Source organism: Pinus tabuliformis, chromosome 4_1 (assembly GCF_031772625.1).
Source record: "Pinus tabuliformis cultivar Carrire ecotype Pingquan chromosome 4_1, CPIR1, whole genome shotgun sequence".
NCBI lineage: Eukaryota > Viridiplantae > Streptophyta > Pinopsida > Pinales > Pinaceae > Pinus > Pinus tabuliformis.
In genome coordinates, this window is record NC_142303.1 from 280,020,301 (window position 1) to 280,035,182 (window position 14,882).

A 14,882-nucleotide genomic window follows, 5' to 3' on the forward strand; every position below is an offset into this window, starting at 1 on the left:
ATTGACCCATAGTAATCAGTGCAACAATGGATATTTGATCCCGTCAAAGAATACCATCAACATTACTAAAGGATTCGCCTAAGGTATTGGCTAAGGCATAAGTTGTATAAGGAGATGGAGATCAAAGTGTTAAGGGTGCATGTGATGGATTATTTTTGAATAAATTGATATGAAATAGATGTGCACTAGGGAGCATGGAGATGGATAAGATCTAATAGATCTGAAATAACCACATATTGGAAAATATATTTAGGGTTTGATATATATGTGATACTGATATTATGATGTGTGTTTATAACAATTTGTATGCCAAGGTTTGGGTTTGAAAGATGTTGGGTTATGCAGCAAGGGTATTATTCAGTGATTACAAATATGTACATTGGCTTTCCATTGAGAAGTTGCTTACATACACAGATCTTATTCTGACAATTTGTGTATATATTCTGTAGTATGGAAAAATATGTATGTATGTGTGGTGAACGATAAGTGTGTGGATATGCAGAAGTTCTTTATAAGAGTCACGTACATCTACTAGGGTTTTGAAATATGAGTTTTTAATTATGTTTGATTAGTTATGTTATGTTTTCTATTGTTTGTTGATGAAGTCTCTCTTATGATAATCTATGTTTGACAGTTTCAGTTGGGTTGAATTGTTTATGGAATGATACGTTGACTAGAGATGATGCTATTGTGTGATGATATGTATCTGGTTCAGTAATCTGTGATGGGTTCAGTATGTGATTCAGTGATTGATTTAGTGTGACAATGATTTAGACTCAATTGTTCAGTATTTTAAGATTTGTACGCAGGTCCTCTTAAGGAGAAGCACGTACATATGTGGGTATGACTCAAAACAATAGCATGTATATTTTGACATATGGTTGATCAGATATTGTAGTAGTAGTAGTTGGTTTCTGTGATGGGTAATAGTGTTTGGCTTATTGATGAATAGTTGTGCATTGATATGATCTATCTTGGTTTAGTTTGATCTAGTTTTATTGATTGATTAAGATTCAGTGGTTGCTTTGATGATTTAATTGGTTTAGTGATTGAGTGATTTGATACAGTGATTTGTTTTAGAATTTTTATTTGGTATTGGGCTTAAATGATGGTAGTGGGTGTAGTATGAAAATATGATGAAAAGTGGCCTACAGGTTTGATGTTGTGAGTCAGGTGGATCTAGTATGAAATATTATGAAACTTGATCCATAGAGTTGCTGAGGGTTGGAGCCTCTAGTGAAGGATTCATAGCTTCCTTCCAGTGGTAGATGATAAATCTAATCAAGGAGTTGGAGTTCCCTTCAGGTGGGTGCCAATAAAAGAGATCAAGGGGTTGAAGATCCCTTGGAGTGGGTGCTAGAGAATGAGAAAAGGTTGTATCCTTTTACAGGTGGGTGCCTGCATGTTGGTATGAGTCTGCGCTAGTACAAGATTGTAAGATTTTTTCATTTATAATAAAACATGAAGACAAAGACAACGACAACGATGGTTTTATCCCACACTGGGTTTCCACCTAAAAATCTTGGTATCCTCATGTCTTGATGTATTTCTTATGTGTGGTGATTTATTTTTTACTTACTACTCATGGTTACTGTTCAATTAAAGGAAAATGAAGTAATGACACACTGGTTAAAGTAGAACAGATGATGAAATATATGAAAAGTTAGTTAACTGGATATAAGTTATTTTATAATAGTGTAAAATTGAAAGGCTTAAGTGACTTTTAAAATATTGATTCACACCCCCCCCCCCCAAGTATTTTTCCCAACAAACCCTAGCCTATGCAAGGAAGAATTGGCTTTAGAATAATGACACGGATAAAATGTAAAATAGATGAAAGGAGTTTAAATATCAAGAGAGAGTTGATATTCTTCTCAAAAGATAAGTACCTTTATATCTCTCTTCTTTATTACTGTTATTGTTAGAGAGTCTCTTTTCCTTGAATTCTTTGCTTGATTATAATTTTTCTTCCATGGCCTCCTAGTGAGGATTGTAGGTACATAATGAAGGATTCCAAAGCCTTGGCAGCAACATGGAAGAACAAAGCAAAGTTGTCACAAAGAGATTCTTTGTGTTGAGATATATTGTAATGGACAAGATCTAGACTCAGAGTGAGCAAAATTCCTTTTGATTTATTTCAAGATAAAAGTATTGCTAGATGGCATAAAATACAAAGCTAAGGATTATCTCAATGAGAGGGAAAAGGCTATGAATGAACATCTTGTCAAGTAAACTTATGTTGAAATTTTATTGTATTTTTGAATTTTGATATGATGAATGCAAAAATTGTCTTATTTAATGAAATAATAAGTGTACTACCTCAATATGGTGAGGTACATGAAGAAGTCATACACATGTAAGTAGAAACAAGGCTTTGTATAGGTTCCTCTAAATTGGCGCACACAAATTGGTGATTTATCCTACATGATTTGTTGACAATATTAAAAGAGAATATATGTCAAGAAGTGTGTTAATCAGAAGGTTTTCTCTAGAGGGAGAAGTCAAATCTTCTCCAAGAACCCTTACTCGGCTTCAAATGAAGGATCTTGACTAGGTAGTTGATAGTGCCTATAACAAATGCGAGTAAATAAAGAGTTCTATGGTAGGATCTATTGATGAACCAAGAAAAGGGACAAAAACAGTTTACGGTTGAGCTAAGGAATATATATCAATATGTACCAACATGGTATGGTTGGTCATGGCACAATGGGTTCAGTTGCAAGGGAAGGAGTGTTGAAAACATAGGAATTTTGCATATCATTGATGCGATGGGGGTAAAAATTTGTTACAACCAAAAGTTGAATATTTTGCAACATGAAAGGAAAGAAATATGATTGTATCTTGCATGATTGGTTGATCAGGTGTAGGTGACAACAAGATTATAGGTCAAGGCACCATGAGATCAAGTACCACAACATCCACAACACGATGCACATGAGAGAAATAAGGCTCAAGTATATCTCCACCAATGAGTAGGAATTTGATGCTTTGATGAAGCCATTACCCAAAGAGAAGTTTTTATACTTCAAAGACATGTTGGGGTTCATGAACATTATCCCTCTCATTGAGAGGTAATACAGACATGTTTGCACCATGGATGGAAATTCTCCTGGTAGGGAGAATGGGTCCAAAAGGCCCAAAGTGCTCAACATGTAGGGTTGAGTGAGTGACTCTCAGAGGAAGACCCTAATCACACACCAAGTATGGTGGAGTGAAATCTTGGACCATAATCACACACCATGAATAGCGGAGTGAGGTTCTGTACCCTAATCACAGACCACGTAGTGTGGAGTGAGATTCTGGACCCTAATCACACACCAGGTAGGGTGCAGTGAGGTCCTTTCAACATCTACAATTGATCACCAACCAAGAAGGATTGAGTGAAGTCTTGACCTAGAGTGCTATCCAGGAAGAGTGTGAGTGCTTGCTAGTTGATGGTCTCAACATTTTGGCCTAGGAAGAGGCCATGGGATGTGAGGACTAATCATTTTGAAGGAGTGAGTCTTGATATGTTGAATATATTGGCATGGTTTTGGTACCACCCCAGATATGGCCACTAGTAGATGTTGATGATGTTGATGGTGGTGATGTTAGAGATGTTGATGATGATTTATTTTAACCTTTTCATAGAGAAATTATGTCAACATGAGAACATACAGAGAGTCATTATGAATACCTCCCTAGTTAAGATGGAGTGTTAATTTTTGTAACTATAGTTGGTCTTCATAATACGTGTTTTAGTCATTATGAATTTGTAAACAATATTTTAAATGATAAGAGTCAAAAGAAATATTAGTTTGAGTCAAAGTCCTATTGTGACTTTCAAAAATAAGAGATTTAAATTTTTTAAATCAAAATTTTGCTCCAAAATGTAAGATTAGTCTCCTCCTCATCAATTTGGCCTTCTTGAATGTTCTAGTCAACTCCATGAGTTAAAGCCGAGTTCCTAAATGCGCAAGTCAACTTCAGCAAGGGACACATCCATTTGTTCTAAGAAAAATCTATATAAAGGGCAAATTTCTCCACCTAAAAGCCATCTGTAGCTTGCATATTCTGAGGAAACTTTGGCATTAGACTCTGAGGAAACAAACAGCTCACATATGTAGCATTTGTAGCTCACATCTGTGGCAACTAATGGCTCGCATCTATGGCATCTATAGCCCGCACCTTCTTAGGCAACAAATGGCTCACATCTATGCCATTTGTAGCTCGCATTTGTGGCAACTAATGGTTCACATATATGGAATCTATAACTCACATACGTGGCAACTAATGGCTCACATCTGTTGCATCTATAGTTTCTATATGAGGGAATAAGAGTCTCGCATATGTGGCATAAAAATGATCGCGTTTGTGGTGGTGAAAGACTCAAATATATGGCACTATATGTCTCGCATTTGTGACAATATATAGCTTTCATTTGTGGTAGTCTGTAAGTTGTATTTATGGTATCTAAAGCTCCCATCTCATGTGATATATTTATATGGTTTGAGGCAAATAATTCATATATTTGTGGCTAGAAGCAAGTGTATCTTTGAGGCAACATATGGCATGTTTTTGAGACTGAACAAAGGTCATCCCTAAGGAATGTGAAGCGCACTTATGAATAGCATCTTTGAAGCAGTGAAGAGACATAACAAAGTATATGTGTGGGCTTGATGGACTTGACTAGGAAAATGGACATCAGACCAAATTTGACCTAGTGACTTAGAATATGTGTCTCCATTGAACTAAAGAATTCTCTATTGAAAAAGGTTGCTATGATTTTTACTTTAAGGGTTTTCCCAAGGTAATTCTATGTCCTCTTTGTGTGGTCTTTATTATTATAATCTTGATGTACTAATATGTTATACGGTTGATGAATTTCTATGTAATTATTGAATGGTGAAATATTAGCCGCAGCGAACAACCCTCAGAAACAGACAACATTTACTGCCAAATCAACTCCTCCAGACCTAGTGAAGCCCAAGGGGCATTATCTAAACATTCAGTGGAGGAGAGTCATCCTTAAAATGAAAAGGAAAGAGTCTCAACAATAATTATGGCTTCTCTAATGAGTGGGAGAAAATGCATCCACAAGTCAGATTAATCATATAATGATAAGGAAATGACCAACATGGCATTAGAACCATCTCAAAGAAATAATACCACAATTCATCTATAGATGATCCTAATTATTCAACATGATGGATTGGCATCTACAAAAGAAGTGGGAAAAGGAGAAATCCCTGATGAATCCCAGAATATGATACTAGAAAAGTAGTAAATATAGTTTGGTATACTATACTTAGGAAAGTAGTAAATGTAGTTTGGTATACTATACTCATTGGTGATAATAATATAATGTAATGATTTTATGAGAAAATATAAATTAACTTACTAAAATTATAAAAAAATTAAGAAAATTTTATTTCAAAAAACTAATTTAATAAATTCAAAATAATAATAATAAAAATTAATATTAAACAAAAATAATATATATATGAATGAAAATATTTACCAAAAAAATTAAATCTTAAATTACATAATGTACATAATACTTTATAATATAACCATCAAGAATTAAATTACTCTTAAATATTAATAAAATATATAATTAATAATATTTTTACTTTAATTTATAATAATTTATATATTTAAAAAAACAAACAACACCGTAATATTATACCAAGCATATCATAACGCCAAACACATCCCATAAGAGCACATAGGATAACCATACACCTCTCCCACATCGCACAAAGGAGTAAAGAGAGGAAAATATGGAAGAGGAGGAAAAAATTTGTAGCTTATTTTATTATTACATTATATATTCCATTTGAATAAGCTTATTTTACTATTACATTAAATATTCTATTTCAATAAATGTGAATCTCATGAGTGTTGTTTTAGATATAGATGTGAAGGTTATATATATTATTTTAGATTTAAATGTTTGGAAATTCAAGTTATAATTATTTTACAAAATAGTTGTAGCTTACTTTATTATTGGACATCAAATATTCTATTTGAATAAATAAATGTGAATTTCATAGGTGTTGTTTTAGATATAGATGGGAAGCTTATAGGTGTTATTTTAGATTTATTGTATAAATCATTTATATGGGTTGAAATTTGATATATTAGTTTGAAATATTGTTTTAAATTTTTAAATTTATTAGACAATCAAAATATAGGTCCAAATTTGATTTAATGTTTGAAATAATTCAATTATATATTTTTGCTCATGTGTGTTTTTTTCTAAAAAGATTATATGTCAAATATGTTTGATTTTATTTTATTTTTCTATAAATAAAATAAATAAATTTTAAAATAATAATAAAAAATATTATAAAATTTTGGTTAATAAATTTGAAAAAAAATAAATTAATAAATAATATAAATCAGAATAAATATTCTTTTATATATCAATATAATAAAAAAAATAAAAATAAAATATTAAACTTATTTTTTATAAAATAAATTGATAATAAAAATAAGCAAAAATTTAAATAAAAATACTTTACTTTATATTAATTTTTAATAACATAAACAAAAATACTTTATTTTATATTATTATTTTAATAACATAAATGAAATTATCAAATAATAAACATTTTAATCTTATTACAAACCGTTAAATAAAATTTAAAAAACTAATAATATAAATGAAATTATTAAATAATAAACATTTTAATCTTATTACAAACCGTTAAATAAAATTTAAAAAACTAAATATAAAAATAACCACATAAAACAAGTTTATATAGTAATTCAAGGAAAAAAGACCCATTCAAATATTTCTTTGCATATGATATGGATGAGATTCACAACATAAGATAAGTATCAATGCATATAACAAACTATAAATAATTAGGTATAACAGGTCAATAAACGTATTGATGGGCCACTAATTGATGGTGACCCACGAAATATATGAGGTAGTTGGGACTCGGGAGAACATGCCATATCCAAAAAGATCAAAGGTAATAGAATACATATTTTGGTGGTTCACTCTAGCTCTTTTTGAGGGTTAACGATGATCTTCGGTTGAATTTGAAACGGAAAATATTTACTCTATTATTTCATTAGTATCATTATTAAATTAAGGTAGTAAATGTTAACATCCAGGTTGGAATCGATGGAAAGCTTACTACTTCACAAGGAAACTATTAGTTAACTGAGAGATGCATTATGTCATCAAATGAGGTAGGTTGTTGATGGTTTCCAGGTTGTAGTTATATAGTTGTTCTAGAAAAATTTAATAAGTATGCTGATTTTTATGGTTAAAGGATTTTTATGGTTAAAGAAATAATGGGTTGTTTTTTCTTAATTATATTAATAAATTTATATAATATTTTAAATTTATATAAAATTTAAATTCTAAATTATTATTTTTAAAATTAAATTAATATATGATTTTAAATAAATATTTATTTATTTATTTTTAATATTAAAATTAAAATTAAGTTCATTCCAAAATTTATATATATAAAATCAATTAACTATATATATAAATTTATTTTTTAAAAAATTATCATTTTATTATAAAATTAAATTAATAAAAAAAATTAACAATCATTTTATCTTGTTAATTGAAAATTTTATATACGAAAATCATTTCGCTTCGGTGGGCACATCACAGAAGAAGGACGCCACATAAAAAGGGATGCCATTAAAAAAAATTCAGAAAATAATGCAAAACAAGAATACAAAGAAATACAAAGTTTTTTCCCTTTATCTCTGCTGTGAAGAGTTTCACTAACTAAGAGGAATACCAAATTATAACCAAAATCTTATATGCATACTCATTCCCCTTCACAACACAGGAAGAAGGACATCATTAAAAAAATGGTCTGAGGACAAAACGAAACACAGGGCTCTTTCACTAACTAAATGGTTTGAGAACAAAACGAAACACAGAGCTCTTTCACTAACTAAAGCATTTAAACATTTTAGCTTTTAATGATGCTAATCAAATTTTCAATTATCTGATTATTTATAATGTTAATCAAATTTTCAATTATGTGATTATTTATCCTTTTTCTTCTCAGATTCTTCTTAAAATTTAAGATAAACTAATTAATTAATTAATGGTAAATAAACAAATAAATTTCCTCGACTTTCTTTGTCACTTCAAAACCAATTCCAGAAACCCTGCATGAAAAAGATAAAACCCAACTTACTAAACCAGTCCAAAGTTATTACCCCAGATAGCTCTCATCAGACCTCCTAAGATTGCCGTTGCCACAAGGAAATAGCTGTTACCAAAGCGATTCTTCTAAAGAGGCTGAGGAATTGTTTAGATGGTCAAAAGTGGTCTGAATCCAGGGAAAAAGATTTCAAAAAATCTTGTAAAGGCAGTGTTTGAATCTTGTTTTTATGGCGGAAATGGATTCAGTGCCATAAAAAAGTTTTAGGACACCTAAAATTTCGAAGTTTAACAACTATAACTTAGATTTACAAAAATATTTGTCAAATTTTTTCTAAATATAACCAGAATTTCCATAACTTTCCGAGCAATTCCTCCGACTAGTTAGATTACGGCTCACTGCACGACCTAGGATCACCAAAGTCACAAGGAAAAAATATTTGTCAAATTTTTTCTAAATATAACCAGAATTTCCATAAATTTCCGAGCAATTCCTCGACTAGTTAGACTACGGCTCACCGGACGACCTAGCATCACCGAAGTCACAAGGAAATAAAAGTGTGGCGGAATATAAGTACTGTGCTCATATATAACCCTGCTACCGTGCCGCTTGTTTACCAGGGATTGCTAAATTACGATTGGTCAATTAATTTTTATTGTAAGACTAACGTGATTTTACTGAAAATGTACGGAGTTACAAGCATAACATGTTAACAATGGGCTTGAATGGGAAAAACAACAGAAACGACTGAATCAAACTATGCAGTATTATATCAATCTTGCTTTTGCATTTGAACAACATATTGCATGTTCAAGTCCAACGGAAACCAAATTACAGAGGAGGTGAAGGAAAGAAAGAGATTCAAACTTACAGGGAAAACGGCGCAACGGAAACTCTTTCCAGTAGCTTTGTAAACTTCCGAACGGCGAACAGTAAGTAGCTGCAAATCTGACAGAAACAAGATCCTTAAGCTACGATTGGATCGAAGCGTTTCTAACTTTCTACAGGTTTTTTCTTTTTTTTTTTGAGTAAAAAAACCTACTGACTTTTATTAATGATAAAAGTAGTTACATTTACATGACTATTCCCCTGTTACTGATACAATATCCATGGAACAGAACCAAAAGATCCGAGAGAGGAAAAACTACATATTAAAAAAAGAAAAAACCGGAGTTAAATTTAAATTGTCACGGACTATATAAGGTAGATCAACAATTTCATCAATATGATACATCTGTAATTTTCCTAAAATTCTATTAGGAAAAGCTCAGACCTGCATCTTCTGTAATATAAATAGGCGAAAATAATGGCAATTTAAAATTAAGACTTCTAGAATTACTGATGAAAACAGACAAAGTTTTCCAGCAGTGTAATAATGAAAGAGGAAAGGAGAAATCAAGAATTTGTGAAGCTGCTAAACAAAATCCTTTAATATGCCACGAAAGAGCAATGATGTGGCCATTGAGTGCCCGTTCGTGCTTAAGAGAACGGGTAATCCCACTAATTTTAAAGGCCGTCTGAAGTAAAATATTTTGACAAAAATATATTTAATCTTGCTTCTATTTAGCGTTCACAGAAAATAAAAGCTCGTACAGAACGCTGTGTGAAGCAGCTACCTTATAAATCGGCGGCACTAATTCAGCCCCGAACTTCAATTTCTGTGCGCAAACGAACGGTCTTCCTTTTTCCTTTTGCATAAAGATTGTTGAATTAATGGAACTTATGTTCAAGAAACCTGTTATTTATTCGCATAGGACTGTGGCTAACATTCCGGAGTCTGGTCACGCGACCAGAAGGGCCAAGGAAATATTTTTCTATTTGTCTCTGGTACCACGAAAGTAATACGGTGGTGACGGAGTCCATTTTCAGTCGTCGTGTCAATTTTTTATATCAATTCTTTAAATCTGCAGCACTTATCCTCTGAAAATATAATATTGTATCGATCTCACCGCCTTAGTTATCTCAAGCTCTGTAAGCATTCTGATTTTACCGGTTTCGCGGCCAATTATCCGATTAGAGGAATTCTCGTAAACAAAATTCTCGTCAACAAAATATTATTAATTGAGAAAAAACTATGATGTTGTGATATCACAGCCGGAGTCGTTACGGTGTCCACGCGATAAGGCGGGAAATTTCTCAGCGATTACATTTCGGCCTTCCTCAGAACCGCCACCTTGAAGTAGGTAATATTTAATTATTCACATTATAATTTGGAAACTTTCAAAGTCTAATGGCCGGAGCCACGAGGAAATGTTAAATACTAAAATTATTATTTATGAATTTAATTACAATATTACGATGCTTCTTGAACTTTCTTACGGATTTAAAAATGTTTTATGTTTTTTCCAAACATGTTGGATTTAAAAGTGTTTGATGGCCCATGAGGTTGAGGTTTATGATAGAGACTTGTACAATAAAACTCAACACGCAACTCAAATTAATTAGGTCATGCATTTAATAACATATATATATATATTTCTTATTCTCTTTAGGTTGAATTATGTTAGGATTTTGCTTATTTAAAATATGAATTAATTTGTTTTATTTCGTACTTCTTCTCCTTTTCTCTGTTTTTGGGTTATTTTTTTATTTCTTTATTTTCTAAAAGCAAGGAAGGTTTCTTCGGTTTTTTCTTCCTTCTTTTCTCTATGTTAAATAGCTTTTTAAAAAAGTAAATGGGTTGGTATTCACAAAATTAGTAGAATTATTTGACTTTCTCAAAAATCTTTTCCTTTTCAATCAACTAATTATTCTTTTGCTTTTCACACTTTTGTTTTAAAGGTTTATTTAATAAATATATAACATAGCACATTAGCACACTTATTCAAGGTGAGATATCAAAGAAATATTTTTAATTTTAATAAATATTTACAAATAATTTACAAAATCGTTTTGGTGACTTTTTTGTTAAATGTATTTATTTAATTAAAAAATTGTTTTAAGTTTATTTATGAAAAACTCTTATAAGTCCACAATTCATAGAAATAACCAAAAAAATAAGTGAACAAATGTAGACATCCCAACATAGGGATATGCCACTACAATAAGATGGCCATGGGTTCAAAGGCTTGTTGTCAAACTACTTTCACCCCTTTTTGATGTAATATATGATTATGTATTTACCAAGGAAGGGGTTTATGTGTATGGATCTCTATTTGCATTTCTAAAAAGGTGAGTTGTCTCAAGTCATAACTATTTATCACTTATGGCTCTAACCTTGTAGACATTTTAAGGAAAATATATATCTATCTTTCTACAAGCTTGGTTGTGTAGTGCTCTACCCAATAAGCCAGTCTTATTTTCTTATTGTTCATACTTAATAGGAAGGCACATGAGGAGAGACACAAGAGATTTTGTTATTGTTGGGATGTGGAATTTCCACTCCTTTTGCATTCAATGTCTCTATCGTTCTCACCATTTTGACCTTGATAGCCACATTTTGTTACTATATTAATCACCTTTTGACCAATGTATGTCTCTTTTCTATGTCACCTTAATTTATTCAACTTTTCTTTTATTTTGATAAGAAGTTCTCTGTTTTAAGTGTTTTTATTAAGAAAATTGACAAGGGACTGTTTCAGGGAAGTTTGGCTCGCTAAGATGCTCTTGCAAGAATAACATGTTGTTTCTTCCAGTTTTGTCCAATAAAAATTCCTTAAAAAAAAACACGTGACTAAAGGTTGATAATAAATAGGTTCACAAAAATCATTTTGTTGCTTGTATTTATTCCTTGCTGATACTTTTGCTACTATGTTGATACTCTGTTGTTCAAATGCTCTATTTCTCCAACAATAGTAATGATGGTCATTGTGAGCTTGTGAGGGTTGTTCTTGTTAGGATTGCAAGAAACTCTCCTAGGTTGTAGTTCAGAGATGTCTGGTAACATATAAATTCAACTATTGTTGCAATGGATGGATGGAAGGAATGATGCTTATCCAAGCCAGATAACCACTTCTACTTTGTTCCACTCTAAACATGCATGAACACCACCAGACTACAAGGCTTTAGACCACCAACTACTCACAGTTTATAGATTGGGTGAATATGGAGAATACTGACCACACCAACATATGCACAAGACCATGTGGTGGTCGGCTGCAACCAGTAAAGAAATTTGCAAATTTAATCTACTAATGCAAAGACGGGATGACAGCTCTCCTGCATTAAATAGAAAGAAACCTGGACCACCTATTCAATGATGCATACAAGATTTTAACACAAAGATAGGATGACAACTATCTAATGCTAAACATCAAGAGCTCAAGAACACAACATATCAAGCACAACTTAGAACAGAGGAAAATGGAAAGTGCGCAGTTAACAGCAAAAGAAGCTTGTATTAGCTGAAAATGAAGACGAGCTGCAAGTGACAAAATATCTACAGTCTCCAGAAGTTGAACTTTACATCAAATGCCAACCATCAACCCTGATTACATCTTATTTCTAGGTATTTATAGATTTACATTACAAGGGCACTTGGCCATTCTAGGTATGGAGGGGTCATAATTGACCACCAACTGCATTCAACTACCTGATGGAGTCTCTGACTATGTTTGTTTGCTGCAGTGGATGAATCTGATCTGCTCAGGTGTTGTGCTGCCCTCTTAAGCAGTTGGAGTGCTCGTACCAGTGGGGTTCCATAACTAATAAATGCAGTCACAGGGTCGTGCTCTGTCCTTTTCTCCATTGGCTATGATGTTTGTTAAATATGGTTGTTGGAAGTTTGACCCCGACTGGTAATGGCAAGTTGGTCATCTTCCTTCTTCGGGCAAATAGAATGGTGAAGGACGTGGAATGCATGGGCGAGTGGACGAACTGGATGAGCGGAAAGGGTGGTCGTCGGATCGAGGAAACAGACAATAGAGATGGTTTGTCAGAGGTTATCGACCGGGGTAAGAGCGGGGTGAATGAGGGCTTTGGATCTTTGGCGGGCAGATCGAACGGTGATCGGGCAACGGAGCTACGTGGTCGGTATCAGGCGGGAGCAGTTTGGTTGAGCGGTAACGGTTTTTATCGCACCACTTTCGGGCCTGTTGATGCCTCGAAAATCGCTGCAACAACATTGGGGGATAACCACCCGGTCCGGACCTTAGTACAGCTCCTTTTCTGTTTGGAATGGTGGCTCCGACTGGGGATAATGGGACCATTTTCCCAGCAATGGATAAACGGGATGAATGGATAATTGATTGACTAATCTAATGATAGGCGAATAGCTAAATCTACCAGCAAAATAAAAGAACTATTATTTATCCCGGGAACTATTGTACTTTGAAGTGTAGCGCTTGATGATCTGTGTCTATGGACAGGCATATAGATGACTCCATCTAACAGACATGGACATTAATGCATTCAAGGATTACTTTGCTTAAATAGTTAAGCAAAGTGATTAAAGCAATATTACTACACTTGTCATTTATATCATCGACACATATATGATTAAAAGAAAAGCACACCATAAACATCCAATAGTGGAAGGAATACAGAACTGCTGTTAACGCACATACATATATTCGATAATAGCAAAGATAATCAAATAACAATTCATATGAAAAGAATGAATTCAGACATAGATAAAAGTACCATATGAGCTGCTAGACACTCCCAATATCAATCGCTACTTGAGATTCTTCCTTCAACGCAGAAACACTTTCAAACAAAGACAATAGTGCACAATTGCATAAAAGCTTCCTTGTCAAATTTAGAATAACTGGTCCAGTTTCATAAAAGAATATGGCTGAAGCACAATAGTGCAACTTCAGTCTTTAAGTCAGGTACAAAACTTTACGACCCTTTCCAAAACAATGAAAGGGTCTATAAATACTTAATTAATCTAACTATCTATAAAACTGAAATCCTACTTAATTGGTATCAATTGATTTTGATCCTATTTTCTTCAGCAATCTGGCAGTCGGCGGCATGAATCATCAAGTAGGCTATTTGCCTTTAAATCTGAGCTGACTTATAGCAAGCATCGGCTCCACTTCGGGTGGTCTGTTGAGGCGAGAGCTGAGCTGGGCGGCATAGGTGGCATCCTGAATATCGGGGATAATATACCCGATTGCATCCGTAACGCACTTGAGGGCGGCTCTCTGTGTATGTGGTTTTACCAAGAAGAACCAATAGGTGTCCCAGGTTAAACTGTTAATCCCAGCAATTAATCTTCCCTTTTCCTCTAAATCTGGATAACATGATTGTTCCAATGTTTTCATTGTTGTCAATTTTCCTGGTGTGCATTAGGAAATCATGTTTGATAAGTAGAGAGTGTTATTGACTAATTCAACTAAATTGCTTGAAGTTGATTTGCATCTTGAAACTGCCCTCTCTGCTTTCATTAGCTAGGACTGCCATTCTGTAAAGAGTATATCTTTATGTGACTCTAAGATCCTTGGTAAATTCGCCGCTTGTCCTTGATCAGTATCTTGCCAGTCGAGAAATGCAGCTATCGTTTCTTCAGCCTGATCCAATTCAGTCCTAGCCTTGTCTACTTTATTACTTATGGATGCCGTTAATTCACAAAGTGGCTCTGCCTGGGCAATTTGTTGACATAGAAGCTTAATTTGGGCTATCAATGCAGTATTTATCTATAGTGCTTCTGCTCTGAATTCAACTACTTGTGGAATGCCCTTTGTCTTTTCAATCTGTGCTGATAGTTGAGCGATTTGCTCATCTTTTGATTTCAGCATTTTCTCATTCACTGCCTTCAATTGCGCCAAGGCCTTTGACAATTCTTTCTGCTTTTCGATTGTGCTG

At 33.2% G+C, this 14,882-nt stretch overlaps 1 protein-coding gene across 1 annotated transcript in view; it reads right to left on the reverse strand.

Annotated features, from left to right (window-relative positions):
* The window catches only part of LOC149175347 (E3 ubiquitin-protein ligase RSL1-like), a 146,387-nt gene extending 136,524 nt beyond the window's left edge, over positions 1 to 9,863 (reverse strand). Inside the window, exons 1-2 of the mRNA XM_089421119.1 lie at positions 9,749 to 9,863; positions 9,004 to 9,080 (exon numbers count right to left, since the gene is read on the reverse strand). Coding sequence (XP_089277245.1) covers positions 9,004 to 9,080; positions 9,749 to 9,829 — 158 coding nt within the window. The 5' untranslated portion in view covers positions 9,830 to 9,863. The remainder of the gene's footprint in view (positions 1 to 9,003; positions 9,081 to 9,748) is intronic.
* Between the last annotated feature and the right edge of the window lie 5,019 nt (positions 9,864 to 14,882).